Source organism: Scyliorhinus canicula, chromosome 7 (genome assembly GCF_902713615.1).
Source record: "Scyliorhinus canicula chromosome 7, sScyCan1.1, whole genome shotgun sequence".
Classification (NCBI taxonomy): Eukaryota; Metazoa; Chordata; class Chondrichthyes; order Carcharhiniformes; family Scyliorhinidae; genus Scyliorhinus; species Scyliorhinus canicula.
The window spans coordinates 43,883,125-43,897,541 of record NC_052152.1 but is presented as its reverse complement, the minus strand read 5'-3'; the positions used below and the strand labels follow the sequence as shown (position 1 = coordinate 43,897,541).

At 51.5% G+C, this 14,417-nt stretch overlaps 1 protein-coding gene across 1 annotated transcript in view; it reads left to right on the top strand.

Annotated features, from left to right (window-relative positions):
- LOC119968911 (cell surface A33 antigen-like) overlaps positions 1-13,524 on the top strand; it is a 56,417-nt gene extending 42,893 nt beyond the window's left edge. Inside the window, exon 7 of the mRNA XM_038801891.1 lies at positions 12,657-13,524. Within this exon, the coding sequence (XP_038657819.1) occupies positions 12,657-12,876 (220 nt within the window). The 3' untranslated portion in view covers positions 12,877-13,524. The remainder of the gene's footprint in view (positions 1-12,656) is intronic.
- Positions 13,525-14,417: the final 893 nt, after the last annotated feature.

Here is a 14,417-nt window from a genome sequence, read left to right as displayed (position 1 = left end):
TTATCTGGCATTTGTTTAGCGCAAATGTTATTTGTCACTTGTCCCTAAGCCTGGATATTGTCCAGGTCATGCTGCATTTGGACATTTTATTTGAGAAATATTTTAATTCAAATTTTCAACATTTTAACAACTCACCACCCTGCTCCCCTTACCCCTTAACAGCAACCAGGTCACCACAATGTAAAAAAACAAGCCCCCTATCTCTGGTGGAACCCCTCATCCACCCCTTTCAGAGCAACTTTCACCTTCCCCAAATACAGGAACTCCATTAGCTCCCCCAGCCACACCGAGGCATTTGATCTCCACCTCACCAGGACGCGCCTGCAAGCAATCAATGAGGTGAAGGCTAAAACCTGCTCCCACTCCTGTCTGCAGCTCCGGCAGGTCTGACACCCTGAATAAGGCCTCCAGGGGACCTGTCTCCAATTCCACATGCAGAACCTAGAGCATTGTGTTGAATAACGACCCCCAATATTTCTCCAACTTCAGGCAGGATCAGAACAAATAGACATGCTTGGCTGGCCCCTCCCACACCACTTGCAACTACCCTCTTTCCCCCACCCACCCCCCAACAGCCAGCACATCCTTTCCTTCATTAATTGCGGCCGATATGGGACTTAACTGAATCAACCCCAGCCTCGCACGAGATCGAGGCATTGACACTTCACAGCACTTCGCCCCATAATCCTTCATCCAGCCCCATCCCCAACTCTTCCTCCCACTTGGTCTTAATCCCTTCCATAAAGTCCTGGTCCTCCTCCATAATCCTGCTGTAGATCGCTGAGGCGACTCCACTCTCCAGCACTCCTCACCGACAGCACTTCCTCCAACAATGAGGAGGACCGTGCCACCGGGAAGCTCTGGAAAACCTTTCTTGCAAAATTCTGCACCTGCATATACCTGAAGCCCCTCTCACACTGCAGCCCATACTCCACCCCCAGCTCCTCCAAATCTCCCCTCCAGAAACAAATATTTCATCTCTTTTACTCCATTCGCCTCTTGGGCAGCATGGTAGCACAGTGGTTAGCATTGCTGCCTCACAGCTCCAGGGTCCCAGGTTTGATTCCTGGCTTGGGTCACTGTCTGTGTAGAGTTTTCACTTCCTCTCTATGTCTACATGGTTTCCTACGGGTGCTCCGGTTTCCTCCCACAGTCCAAAGATGTGCAGGTTAGGTGGATTGGCCATGCTAAATTGCCCTTAGTGTCCAAAAAAGGGTAGGTGGGGTTACTGGGTTACAGGGATAGGTTGGAAGTGAGGGCTTAAATGGGGCGATCTGTCAAAAGGGCAGGTGCAGACTCTATGATCTGAAGAACCTCCTTCTGCACTGTAAATTCAATATAAAATTCTATCCCTGGAACCTTATCCTCCCTGGCTCAAACCTGTGATTTCCACTTATAGGCATCACCCTCAACCCTGCCCTCAACTTGTAGTGCTGGGGAAATTGCCCCCAAATCTTCAGCGTAGTTACCACTACAGGGTTACCCAAATACCTCTTTCCCCCCCCCCCCCCCCGGATGAATGGTGGTGGCGCCGTGGCCAGAGCCTGTAACCCCCCCCCCCCCCCCACCCTTTCCAAGAACCTGCTTCCATCTGCGCCCACAGTACCTCCGTCTCCTTTCTCCACATTCACGGCCCAGTAGTAGTTCAACAATTTCAAAAGGGCCAAGCCCAGACTGCCACCCTCTTTGGAACACTGCCTTCCTTATCCTCACTCCCCTGCCCACACAAACAACAAAACCAGCCTATCCACCCCTCGAAAGAATGACTTTGGAGAAAAGACCAGCAGACACTGGAACAAACACAGCCTGCACCCGGCCAGTCAACGACAAAGGGAGACTGTCTCCATCTCGTTAAAATTAGCTTCCGAATTTGTGCCCAGTTCTAAAGTGAGTTGGCGCAACCCGAAATCGCAACACTTCCATTCCCACCCCTACACCTGGAGAAGACATCGCAAAATACTCTTCCCTAAATTCAATTTATACCCCGAAAGCGCCTCAAATTTCCCTATCGACCTCATTATGTCCATCACCGATGAGCCCCCCCATTATCCTGAATAGGTCAATAGGGCTGAACCCCTCAGCGCCATAGCCAAGGGCCCAATCGCCAATGTGAACAGAAGGGGGGAGACATGGGGCATCCCTGCCTTGTTCCCTGGATTAGTGGGAGGTACTCTGAATTTATGTCATTCGTCCGCATACATGCTGTTGGATCCTTGGATAATTTCATTCAAGCCACAAACGTAGGCCCAAGTCCCAAACCTCTCCAGCACCGCAAACAAACAACTCCACTCCTCTCTGTCAGGCGCCTTCTCCGCATCAAACGTCACCACCACCTCTAACTGCCTCCCCTCTAATGGAGGGAGCGCCACATTCAGCAGTCGCCGCACGTTCAACAACAGCTGCCTGCCTTTAACGAACCTCGTCTGATCCTGTGGGAAGACACTCCTCCAGCCTCACCGCCAACACATTCAGTAGAGAAATGGACCTATACGACCCACACTCCAGCAGACCTTCCCCCTTTTAAGTAACAATGAAATAGATGCCTACCTCATCATCTGTCAACCCGCTCTTTACCATCGCATCCTCAAAATTCCCACCATCAGTGGCGCCAATTTATCCTTAAACTCCTTATAAAACTCCACCGGGAACCTATCCGACCACAGTGCCTTGCCGACTGCATCTTCCCTGTCATTATCTTCACTTCCTCCACCCCGGCCCCCCTCCTCCTCTCCCACCTCCAGCCACTCCAGTCGCTCCCGAAACTCCCTAATCTCCGACTCATCCTCCGGCGGCTTCAACTTGTGAAAGCCCCTATAAAAGTCCTTGAACGCCTTGTTCACCTTCTCCGGAGCCACCACCACCCCACCTGTTCCATCCCTAATCCGCATGATCCCCTCTAAGCTGCCTGCCAACGGAGCTAGCCTGCCAGCAATTGACTGGCCTTCTCACCAAACTCTTACGCAACCCACCATGCTTGCCTCAACTGCCGAACCGCCCTGCCCGTGGACAGGAGATCAAACTTTGCCTGCAACTCCTTCCTCCTCACCAATAGCTCTGGCTCCAGATCCTCAGCATATCTTCTATTAACCTCCTAAATCTCGTCCATCTACTGATCCTTCTGCGCCACCTTTTCCACCTTAGCTGTGAATGAGATGAGCTCATCCCCCACTACCGCCTTTAACACCTCCCAAACCACCGACAACGAGACCTCCCCGTTTCGGTTAAACACCACATACTCCTCAATCACCTTCCCTATCCTGATGCCAAAATTCAGGTCTGCCAACAAGCCCACATCTAGCCTCCACGCCGGTCTCTGGGCTGGACGTTCTTCAGGACCACATCCACCCCGTGCGGGGCATGGACCGATATCACGATCAAGGAATACTCTGGGCACGATTCTCCGACCTCGCTGCGCTCTCGTTCGAGTGAAATGAGGCCGGTGAATAGCGAGAGAAGCTGAAAACAAGAACTGCTCCAGGCGCCAGATAACGATGCAATCGGCCTGCTCCCATAGGCAAAATCAGGATCCCGGCGTAGTGTGGCAAGAAGCAAATTATCACCACTTCAACCCTATTTCCATACAATCTACGAGAGCCACCCCATATCCAACGGCCTCCCGCCATTCAGCCCCCCCCCCCCCCCCCCCCCCCCCCCCCCAAGCAAGTGCTCACACTGGCGCTGATTAGTATTCCTTTTGAAAAACGTGAACCTGGCGGGAAGGCTTCTGCGGGTAGCCGAGGAGATGAGTAGCCGTCTTTGCTCACCGGCAAAGAGCCCGGGGGTGCTGCGCTTGCTGCTCCAGTGCGCAGCAGGGGGCGAGGGACACCTTCACCATGCCAACCCTTAGATCGTGTGTACCCATTGCAGGGCAACCCATCTCCCTGCTCGACTGCCCCACTGACCACCCGTACCCCTACCGATTGCTGAGGCCTCTGGCCGTGCGGCTGAAGGCTATTGCTGAATTGGCAATTGTGGTTAAGTGAGCACTTCACACAACCCAAGTGGATTCCCATGGGTGGGCGGGCCATGTAGCATAAGCATTGCCTAGCAACCCAATCAGACCGTGATGCCTGGACACTGCCTGAACACTACAGAAGCCAATACCCAAACACCCAGGGGATGGGGCACACCTCCGGGGACATGTCCATGGCTGGAGGGTGGGTGAGTGCTCCGGGGAGGGGACCTGCGCCGGGTCAGGTGAAGTTGTGTGTAGGCGTCTGGAGTGTAGGGTTGAGTCTGGGAGTGTGTGGGCAGGGCATTCTGGGCATGGGGGAGGGGAATCAATGGGGGAAATGAAGAGTTCTGGGGTCAAAGCCACCACTGTTTGTCAGTCTAACACCCTCTCCGAATTCCTTAGAGATATTGAATGAAAGGACTGTATTCCTGGATCCCACAGAACAGGCCCCAGTTGTGCTGCTGGTAGGCCTCGCGGCCAGATGCCGGTGACGGCGGTGCCAGCAGCGTCTCCAGAGGCTCAAAGTGGCGGCCCATGTGCGACTCCACCCTGGGCCTGGGTGAGACCCAGAGGGGGAGCACACGTGCCTGGGTGAGACCCAGAGGGGGAGCCCCGCGAAGGGCCAGGGTATACAGGAGTTGCTGGGTCGTTTGAACAGATGACAGACAGAACGTGCCACAGAAGGTTCTGCCTTGACAGGGAGACGGTGCAGCACTTGGGCAGCACGGTAGCATAGTGGTTAGCACAAATGCTTCACAGCTCCAGGGTCCCAGGTTCGATTCCCGGCTTGGGTCACTGTCTGTGCGGAGTCTGCACATCCTCCCCGTGTCTGCGTGGGTTTCCTCCGGGTGCTCCGATTTCCTCCCACAGTCCAAAGATGTGCAGGTTAGGTGGATTGGCCATGCTAAATTTCCTTTAGTGTCCTAAATTGCCCTTCGTGTTGGGTGGGGTTACTGGGTTATGGGGATAGGGGTGTGGGCTTGGGTAGGATGCTCTTTCCAAGAGCCGGTGCAGACTCGATGGGCCGAATGGCCTCCTTCTGCACTGTAAATTCTATGATATTGTGTCATGTCCTGGAGGACACCTGCTCTCTGTGGCTGTCAAGGTCACAGCAGCCCTGAACTTTTACGCCTCTGGATTCTTTCAGTACTCGAGCAGGGACCTGTGTGGCAACTCTCAGGCCACAGTGTATAGGTGCATCCGACAGGTAACAGAGTGCCCTGATTGTGCAGGCTAAAACTTTATCAACTTTGACATTGACAAAGTCCAACAAAATGCCTGGGCAGCAACATTCTCTGCCATCGCCAGGATGCCACGGGCACAGGGGCTGATAGACTGCATGCATGTTTCCTTGCACACACTGGACCAGTTGGGAGTTAACAGGAAGGAGATCCACTCTCTGAACATACAGCTCATGTGTGACCACCACATAAAGACCATGCATGTGTGTGCATGCTTCCCAGGGAGTGTGCATGACAGCTACACCCTGGGGAAGTCAGACAGCCCGGCCTCTCTGAGGCCTACCGCAGGATTGCCGTTTGGCTCTTGGGGGAGAAGGGGTACCCACTGAGGATCTGGCTAATGCCGGCAGTATGGAGACCGGAGCGGAGACCTGGTACAGCGAGGCTCATGTGGCCACTCAGGCTGTCATTGAGTGATGCATCGGACTGCTCAAAATGTGGTTCCGATGCCCGATTGCTCTGGTGATGGCCTGCAGTACATCGCCTGGAGGTTTACCTGCTTTGATCTGCTGTGTCGTCCTCACCCTGGCATAGCAGTGGGACGACAAGCTGGAGATGGGCAATTAGTAACATGCGGCCACCTCCGAGGAGGACAAGGACGATGAGGAGGTGCCGGGACAGCAGGGGCTGGAGGATAAACCAGAGGACCAGCCAGAGGCAGCAGGACAGGCAGTAGCAGCGAGGGTCTAGTAAGTCTGAGAGCCAAGAGGTCCTCGTACCCGCCCGCTTCACTTAGGACGTGGCCTGGTCCATCATCACTACGTGCACAGCCGTGTGCCCTGTCCTGTGTGCTGACTGCAAGATACGGACTCATCAGAGGGTGGAACTCGGGGGAGCTGGTGGCCACCGTCGTCACTCCATGGGATGGGTCTGGATTAGTCGAGCCCTGGCTGCCCGTGTGTCATCTGGCTCTGCCAACCCTGGCGGCTCCCCGGGCGATGTTGACGCCCTCGGCGTTGTTGCTCCGTGATTGCGACAGGCTCTGCAGTGACCCGGCAATGTTCACCTGGGACAAGCTCCGCAGCACCTCAGCCATGTCCATCTGAGAGCGGGATATGACGTGCAGAACCTCATTAAGGTTGGCTTGGTACTGGGTCACATCTGTCAGTGAGGCGGTCATTCAGCCGAGGCCCAAGGCCATGGCCGTCACCGGCTGCATCACTCCTTGGACACCTTCACCTAATGGTGCCGACCTAGTGCACCAGGCTCTCCACTGCGGTCACCATCCCAGCAGTGTTGGACTCGGTGCTACTCATTGCTGGCAACATCTCCTGCACGTAGGATCTGGGTCTCTTCCAATCAGCTATGGACCTGCTGGAGAGTCGCTGACATCTCCCTCTGAATGTCCTGGCCATTCCCTAACGCCTCTACAGCTCTGGGTTAGCTATGTTCCATAAGCTCAGCATTTGGCTGGGACCCAGGTGGGTTCTGGGATCCAGTAGACCACCTATTGCTGCCTCGCCTGGGGGTTCCTGCCTCCACCTGATGTGCATCAGCAACTGTGTGGTGTTCACCAGATTGTGCCCCAGAAGTCTGACCTCTAGCACCCACCAAGGTGTGTGTATCTGCATTGGTGGAGGGTGGGGATGACAACTGTGATGCATCGATCGTGTCTCCATCAGAGCTCTCCACGGTTGTCTCGTGAGAAGCAGGGGAGGGTGGGGGGAGGGTGTGGTGGGGGGGGGGGGGGCTCCCCAGATGGGCCGCGCGTTATTGGCTGAAGGTTTTGCAGGAGAATGGAGATGTGGTCAGTGGGAGGGATGGGTCAGTCAGTAAGGCAACAACTCACATTTGACGGGGCCTCTAGGTGGGGGCCCGGTGGATCCTCACCTCTGCAGTTTCCGCCAACCTCCGCTCTGTCCTTGGCCACTCCTGTTACCTCCCAGGTTCCATTCCTCAAAGGTCGGGGCGGGGGGTCCTGGTGTAGCAGAGTGGCGCCAACCACTCCGGCGTCGGGCCTCCCCAAAGGTGCCGCGCCAAAACCGGCGCCAACGGCCTTTGACGCCCGCCGCCCGGCGTCAGGGCTGGCCGAAAGGCCTTCGCCGGTTCGTGCATGCGCCGGTGCTTCAGCTGCCGCTGATGTCACCACCAGCGCATGCGTGGTCGGGGGGGTCTCTTCCGCCTCCGCCATGGTGGAGGCCGTGGCGGCAGCAGAAGAAAAAGAGTGCCCCCACGGCACTGGCCTGCCCGCCAATCGGTGGGCCCCGATCGCGGGCCTGACCATCGTAGGGGCACCCCCCCCCCCCGGGGTCCGATCGCCCCATGCCCTGCCAGGACCCTGGGGGCCCGCTCGCGCCGCCAATCCTGCCACCACCAGAGGTGGTTGAAACCACAGCGGCGGGAGAGGCCTCTCAGCAGCGGGACTTCGGCCCATCGCGGGCCAGGAGAATCACCGCGGGGGGCACGCCAATCGGCGCGGCGCGATTCCCGCCCCCGCCAATTCCCGGGTGATGGAGAATTCCGGCCACGGCGGGGGCGGGATTTTCGCCGGGCCTGGCTGATTCAGGGTCGGAGAATTTCACCCCTTATGTCTGGCAGGCCTCCGCCGGTCTGCGCTCACTCCCAAACCAGAGATAGACTTGTGAGGGAGCTTCTCCTGGAGAGACACAGAGAGGGCATCATTCACTGCATGCTTAGTTCACATTGGTGGGGGTGGTGGTGGTGGTGAAGGAAGGGTTGGCTGGGGGGTGGAATTGAAGGGACAGTTGGAGCCTCATGGAGATTGGGGCGGGATGCTCGCATAAGTGTGGAAACGTTTGGGGGATGGCGCAGTGAGGGGAGGCGGGGGGTGGTAGGTGGCAACTCACCCGTGCTACCCTGTGTAGGTCATTGACCTCTTGCAGCACTGGAGGCTAGTCCTCCTGGTCACGCTTCCTGAGCTGATGGTCTCTGCCACATTGTCCCAGGCAGCACCCTCTGGGACCCTCGGGGGGAACAGGACATCTAGGAGCCTCCCTAGGTCCGTGTCTTCAAATCGTGGGGCTGGTCGTCTTGTTGGCATGGCTGCACGCGGAGTGGGGTTGGCTGTGCAAATGCTGCGTGACCTTGTTAGCGGGGGGATGGCGAGTGCGGTCCCGCCGAATCAGTTGGCGGGCGTGAAGCCCTTGGGGGCCTTGTTAAGTGGACCAATTAACACTGAATTGCGTTGTGCCCCCTCCCAGCCAAAGGGACCAGCAAGCGCACAAGCCCAGCATCAATCCGTATACGTAAAGCAACACCACTTGCGTCCCTTCCAACACACCTGTCACTATCACTAACCTGCCTCTGGAATTTCACCCATTTACGCACCAGTATCGCCACCCCTTGGACCTTACTGTCAAAGCCCGAATGGAACACCTGGCCTACCCAGCCCTTCCTTAGCCTCATCTGGTCCTTTAGATGATTCTCCTGTAACACCATCACCTCCACCTTCAGGCCTTTTGAACTTGCACTCTCGTCACCGGTCCCCCAACTCTCTCATGTTCCACGTCACCACTCTAACCGGGGGGCTCTCGGGCCCACTCCACCCTTCCTAATCGCTATGACCATCCTCCTAGGCCCAGCCTATCAGGCAGGACCAGCCCTGGTTCGATCACAGTAACCCTCTTCCCAGCAACCCCTCTACCACTTCCTCTTAAAAACACCTCACCCAGTATCGGCCCATAGAAACCTGCCCACAGAAGTTCCAACGACTTGTGGTCCCTCCCCCTGCCTCCTTCCTGTTCACTAGCCAACAATACCTTTGCTAGCGTGGTGGCCACTGCCAGAGCCCCACCCTCTCACCCACATCGGAAACAAAACACAAACTCCAATGCCCCTCGTGCCCACCCCTTCCATACTCTCCATATTCTGCGTCCTAACCCCCCCCCCCCCCCCCAAAACCCAACAACCATAAAACCCAAACCACCCCGGCCCAAAACCCTATTACACAAAAATGTTAACCATACACGGAAAGGGACAACCAGGAAAAATTCAGTCAAAAACCAGAGTCCAAATTCAGTCCAGTCCCAGGCCTTCTGCCTTCATAAATGTTTCCGCCGAAGTCTCAAAATAACAGTCGCTGCCGTTGTGCGTGACCCGCAGCTTCGCTGGGTAGACCACGCCAAACCACACATTACCTTTTTTTTTAATCAAACAATTTTATTGAGGTATTTTTTGGCATTGTAAACAGTTACAGATAATAACAACAAAAAAAGGCAAAAATGTGCAAACATCAACATAAAGTCAATACTTCAATCAAACCATACTGCACAAGCCCGCTCCTCTCCCATCGAACCACACATTACCTTTGTACAACACCGCCTTGGCCCGACCGAAGGCTGCCCACCTCCTTGCAAGCTCTATCGTCAAGTCCTGGTATATGTGTATAGTGTTGCCGTCCACTCCATCTCTCGCTTCTGCTTCACCCACCTCAGCACTTTCTCCTTCACTTGGAAATTGTGAAAACAGACAATCACCGCCCTCATGGTTCGTGGGCCCTGTCTAACTGATCTGTTCCCTGCAAGAACACTATTCACGTAGCACTATGCTGCTCTTGCTCATGTATCTGCTTTGTTTGTTTTGCTTGGCCCCTTGTTCCGCACTGTAACCAATCACTGTTTGTCGATGTACCATTTGCCAATGTTGTCTGTTGATTATTCTTTTGTCTACTATGTACGTACTTTGTACATTCCCTCGGCCGCAGAAAAATAATTTTCCCTGTACTTCGGTACATGTGACAATAAATCAAATCAATCCTCCGAATATGTCTTCACAACCTGTTCTCCAGGTCTTCTACCTTGGCTCTCAGCCCTCTATTAATCTCGACCACCCTCCGCAGCTCCTCATCCATCGCGGTGAACTGGTCACTGTGCCGCGACAATGCGTCCTCCACCCCTTTCATTTTCTCCTCTTGCTCCTGCACCGCCATCTAAGTTCTCATCAACTCTTCTCATTGGGGCAAGGGTCTCACCCACCCATGTCCTTAGCGACGCCATCATCTCCATTTGATGCCTTTCAAAATGCTTTGAAAACAACCGCTCGAATTCTCCTGCCATCACTTCAGCCATCTTCTCCGCTCTGATGGGCGCAGCATCACTTGACGGGCTCTCTCCGGCCAAGCTTCCTCCTACTGCTCCCCCCACCATGCTAAGCGGCGGACCATCGCTCGCTACCTTTTCCCCTTAGTATTCTTTCCGGTTTTTTCACATTCTATAATGTCGCAGCTTCCCTCAAACAAATTTTCCCAGAAACTGGGCAAAAAGATGCTTAAAAAAGACTGCTATGGCAGGAGCCACCAAACAAGCAACCTTCACCTACATGCCGCAACCTGACGTCCGCTGCATTTGGACATTGATTGCTTCAATATCTGAGGAGTCGTGAATGGAGCTGAACACTGTCCAATCATCAGCAAACCACTGGCCTTATGATGGAAGGATGATCATTAATGAAACGATGGCCTAGACTAATAATCAAGAGTAGACTGATGGGATAGTAATTGGCCAGGTTGGATTTGTCCTGTTTCTTGTGTACAGGGCGTACCTGGACAATATTCCACATTGCTCGGTAAATGTCAGTGTTGGAACATCTGATCTTGGGGATGCAGCAAGTTCTGGAGCACTAATATTCAGTACTATTTCCAGAATATTGATAGGACCCATAGCTGTTGCAACATCCAGTGCCTTCAGCCATTTCTTGATATCGTGCGGAGTGAATCAAATTGACTGATGTTCAGGCATCACAGCTGCTGGACCATCATAAGGCTTTTTAAAAAAAAACGTGTTTTCTTTAAACAATTAAATTTATTCCTATTTCCAATATTTTTAAATGTTTGACCAATTGGAACAGATGGAGGTGAGAATATATTTTGCCCGCCTCACAACGCCGAGGACCCGGGTTTGATCCCGGCCCCGGGTCACTGTCCATGTGGAGTTTGCACGTTCTCCCCACGTTTTGTGTGGGTCTCACTTCCACAACCCAAAGATGTACAGGGTAGGTGGATTGGCCACGCTAAATTGCCCCGTAATTGGAAAAACATAATTGGGTACTCTAAATTTATTTTTTTTCAAAAAAGGAAGAGAAAATATTTTGCCAGAGTTGGCCACCCAGAGACATAAATAGCTGAAATCCTTCAAGGGCTCAACTAGTTGTAAAATGTTTTCAAACTGTTGAGTTATATATCCCCTGCTGTTTGAGTGAATGGCACTAAAATATGGGCTCCAAAAATATGGCAGGCATAATATGCATTTGCACCAAAGTGTTGGCATTTTTCTGGAAACTAGTTTTACCTTCTGCCTCTAACTAAAGGTTGGGGGCTAAGGTTATCTATTATGGAGCAGAGTTCATCCCTATCAGTCAGCTCTTGTACCAGGAACTGGGTTAGTTGTGAGGGGACTGGCAGCTGTTTTAGCCGGAATATTGGTAGAGTAATAGGCTGCTGTTAGCATAGGCACTAATTTTATTATGGTCTAAGTGACTGAAACTGCAGGTAGAGTTGCTAAGAGGGAAGTGTGTTGGCTATTCCTTGTTTGCTTCTTTATGTGAGTGACAGCTCTTATTTAAGTGCTGAAAGAAGTGCCTTTTGTTCCTCGGTGGGGGAGTGGGTGCGTCACGGCTCCTTTTGTTTTCCTCTACTTGGGTTGCTTTTAAAAAGAAATGTAAATTGAGCTTGACTTTGCTATAGCTTTCTACATTGCTGTGGCTTCGTCCTCTGCCTCGGTTCAAATATTTTTAAAATGTTTTTGTTTCTGGTTTACACTTCCTCTTGGCAGTAACGAAGTGCGGTAAATTGGAGATAGAAGCTTCAGAGTTTTCTTTTAAATACTGGAAGGCGCCCGGGAAGCCTAGGGACCCTTAGTAGTTGGGAAATTGTTGAAGTGAAGACTAGCCCCCTCTGTCTAGCAATTTGCGCCAGACTCAGCAGGTTGGGAAAGCATTGTGCTTGTCTTGAAGAAATGACACCGATGGCCACTGATCCATTTGTAAGATAAAAAGGAATTGTAAATTCTCCTAAAAGTGGCACCATCACCTGAAGTCCCAAGCTGCCACGTTGCATCTTGGAGGATGCCAAAAAGAGAAGATGCCAAAAAGAGATGGGGCTTAGTGGTAATGTCACTGGATCTGTATTCTAGAGGCCCAAACTAATGCCCTGGGAACATGGGTTCAAATCCCACCAGGACAGTGGGTTGATGAATGAAACCTGGAATTAAAAAGCTATTGTCTGCAATGGGGACTGTGAAACTTATTGGTTCTGGTTCACAAATGTATCAAATCTGAAAGTCTGGCTTGCATGTGACTCCACACCCACAACAATGTAGCTGACACTTAGCTGCCTAGCATGCCACTTTGTTCAAGGGCAATTAGGGATGGACAACAAATGGAGACCTTGCCAGTGACGCCCATGTCCCTGTGAAAGAATAAAAAGAATGCAAGCCAGGAACTTGAACATTTTTTTTGTTTACCATTGTCTTTTCCTGTAACGTTCCTTATGTGGTGCTTTATAGTGATCCACGCTACAGGGAGGAATACGAGGAGGAGAACAGGGAGGAATATGAGGAGGAGAACAATGAAGAGAAAATTCCTGGGCGAGATTTTGCAAACCGTGAAGCCTATGATGATGTTCCCTCTGGGAATAGTGACAAGAACTCTCCCCGTTCTGCTGTAAGAATGCCATTGGTACCTCCCAATAAACCTCAATACGCGCCAGAAAATCATGATGTGTAAAAAGAGCCGCTTTCTAAAAGTAGCTTTAGTCCAATGGGTGAAGTAATTTGGGTCTTAAAATTGTAAAATTAAGTAGGGAGCTATTGGGATGGTTTCAAGAGTATACATATAAGTAGATAAAAGATTATTTTTCTTAAATGTACCTTTCCTAGGCTTTGTTCCAGGTTTCCGAGTATCTCTTTGAATTTCCGTTCCCTTTTGAAAGTGGAAGTTCTCAGTATAATTTTTACTATTTCAACCTTGCAGGGTTGTTACTTTTTCTTTTGGCCTTTATTTACACGTAAGTTGTTTGTTTAAAATTAAATGAAATGTGGCAAATTGAATAGTTCCAGTCAAATAACTTAGAATATCTTATAAGAAAGAATGGCTAAATCAAAAATAGTCGGTACTCTTGAGAATCCATACAGTGTTAATGAATTGGAACATAGCTATGTTTTTAACAGTGAGTTGATTACTTTGGTTGTAATTAGAATGCATCTGCTTCTCTTTTTAAAATACGAGATGGGGGATCAGGGAAACACTTCAGAGTTTAAATTGTTAAATTAGTTCAGAGAAGTTGAGAGGTGTTTAAAATCATGAAGGATTTAGTTAACGCTGCTGCTTCACCGCGCCAGGGACCCGGGTTCAATTCTGGCTTTGGGTGACTGTGTTAAGTTTGCACGTTCTTCCTGGGTCTGGTGGGTTTCCTCTGAGTGCTCTGGTTTCCTCCCACAGTGCAAAAGATGTGCAGGTTAGTTGTATTGGCCATGCTAAATTGCCCCATGTGTGTAGGCTAGGTTACGGGAATAGAGCAGGGGAGTGGACCTGGGTAGAGACCCTCTTTCGGAGGGTTGGTGCAGATTCGATGGGCCTAATGGTCTCCTCCTGCACAGTAAAGATTCTATGAAGGGCAGCACGGTGGCACAGTGGTTAGCACTGCTGTCTCACAGCGCCGAGGTCCCAGGTTCGATCCCGGCTCTGGGTCACTGTCCGTGTGGAGTTTGCACATTCTCCCCGTTTCGCCCCCTCAACTCAAAGATGTGCAGGTTAGGTGGATTGGCCACACTAAATTGCCCCTTAATTGGAAAAAAATAATTGGGTACTCTTAATTTTAAAAAAAAGATTCTATGAAGAGAAGCCATTTGCAATGGCTGAAAGATTGTTGACCACAAGGTAGATTTTACGTGATTGGCCAAAGGACCAGAGGCAGCTTGAGGAATCGGAATTTGTGATCTGGAATGCACTGCCTAGAAGTGAATGCAGATTTAATAATCGCTTTTCCCAAAAAAACATGAATTGAGACAAACTGAATTTCTCTCCGAAAGACTTCATGGGCCACATACCTTCCCTCTGTGCTAAACACGTATACTCCTCTTCAAATAATAAATATTTAGCAGTAATTTGATTTTAATTTAATTGGTAAGGATTGCCTGTTTAACTTAATGACATTATTCATGAGTCTTAAGCTTACTAATGACATATTTTTCCCAACCAGTTCCGGTATTATTGATGTGGGTTATTTTGTCAAAGCTATCATAAAAATCATCTTCACCACCATCAAA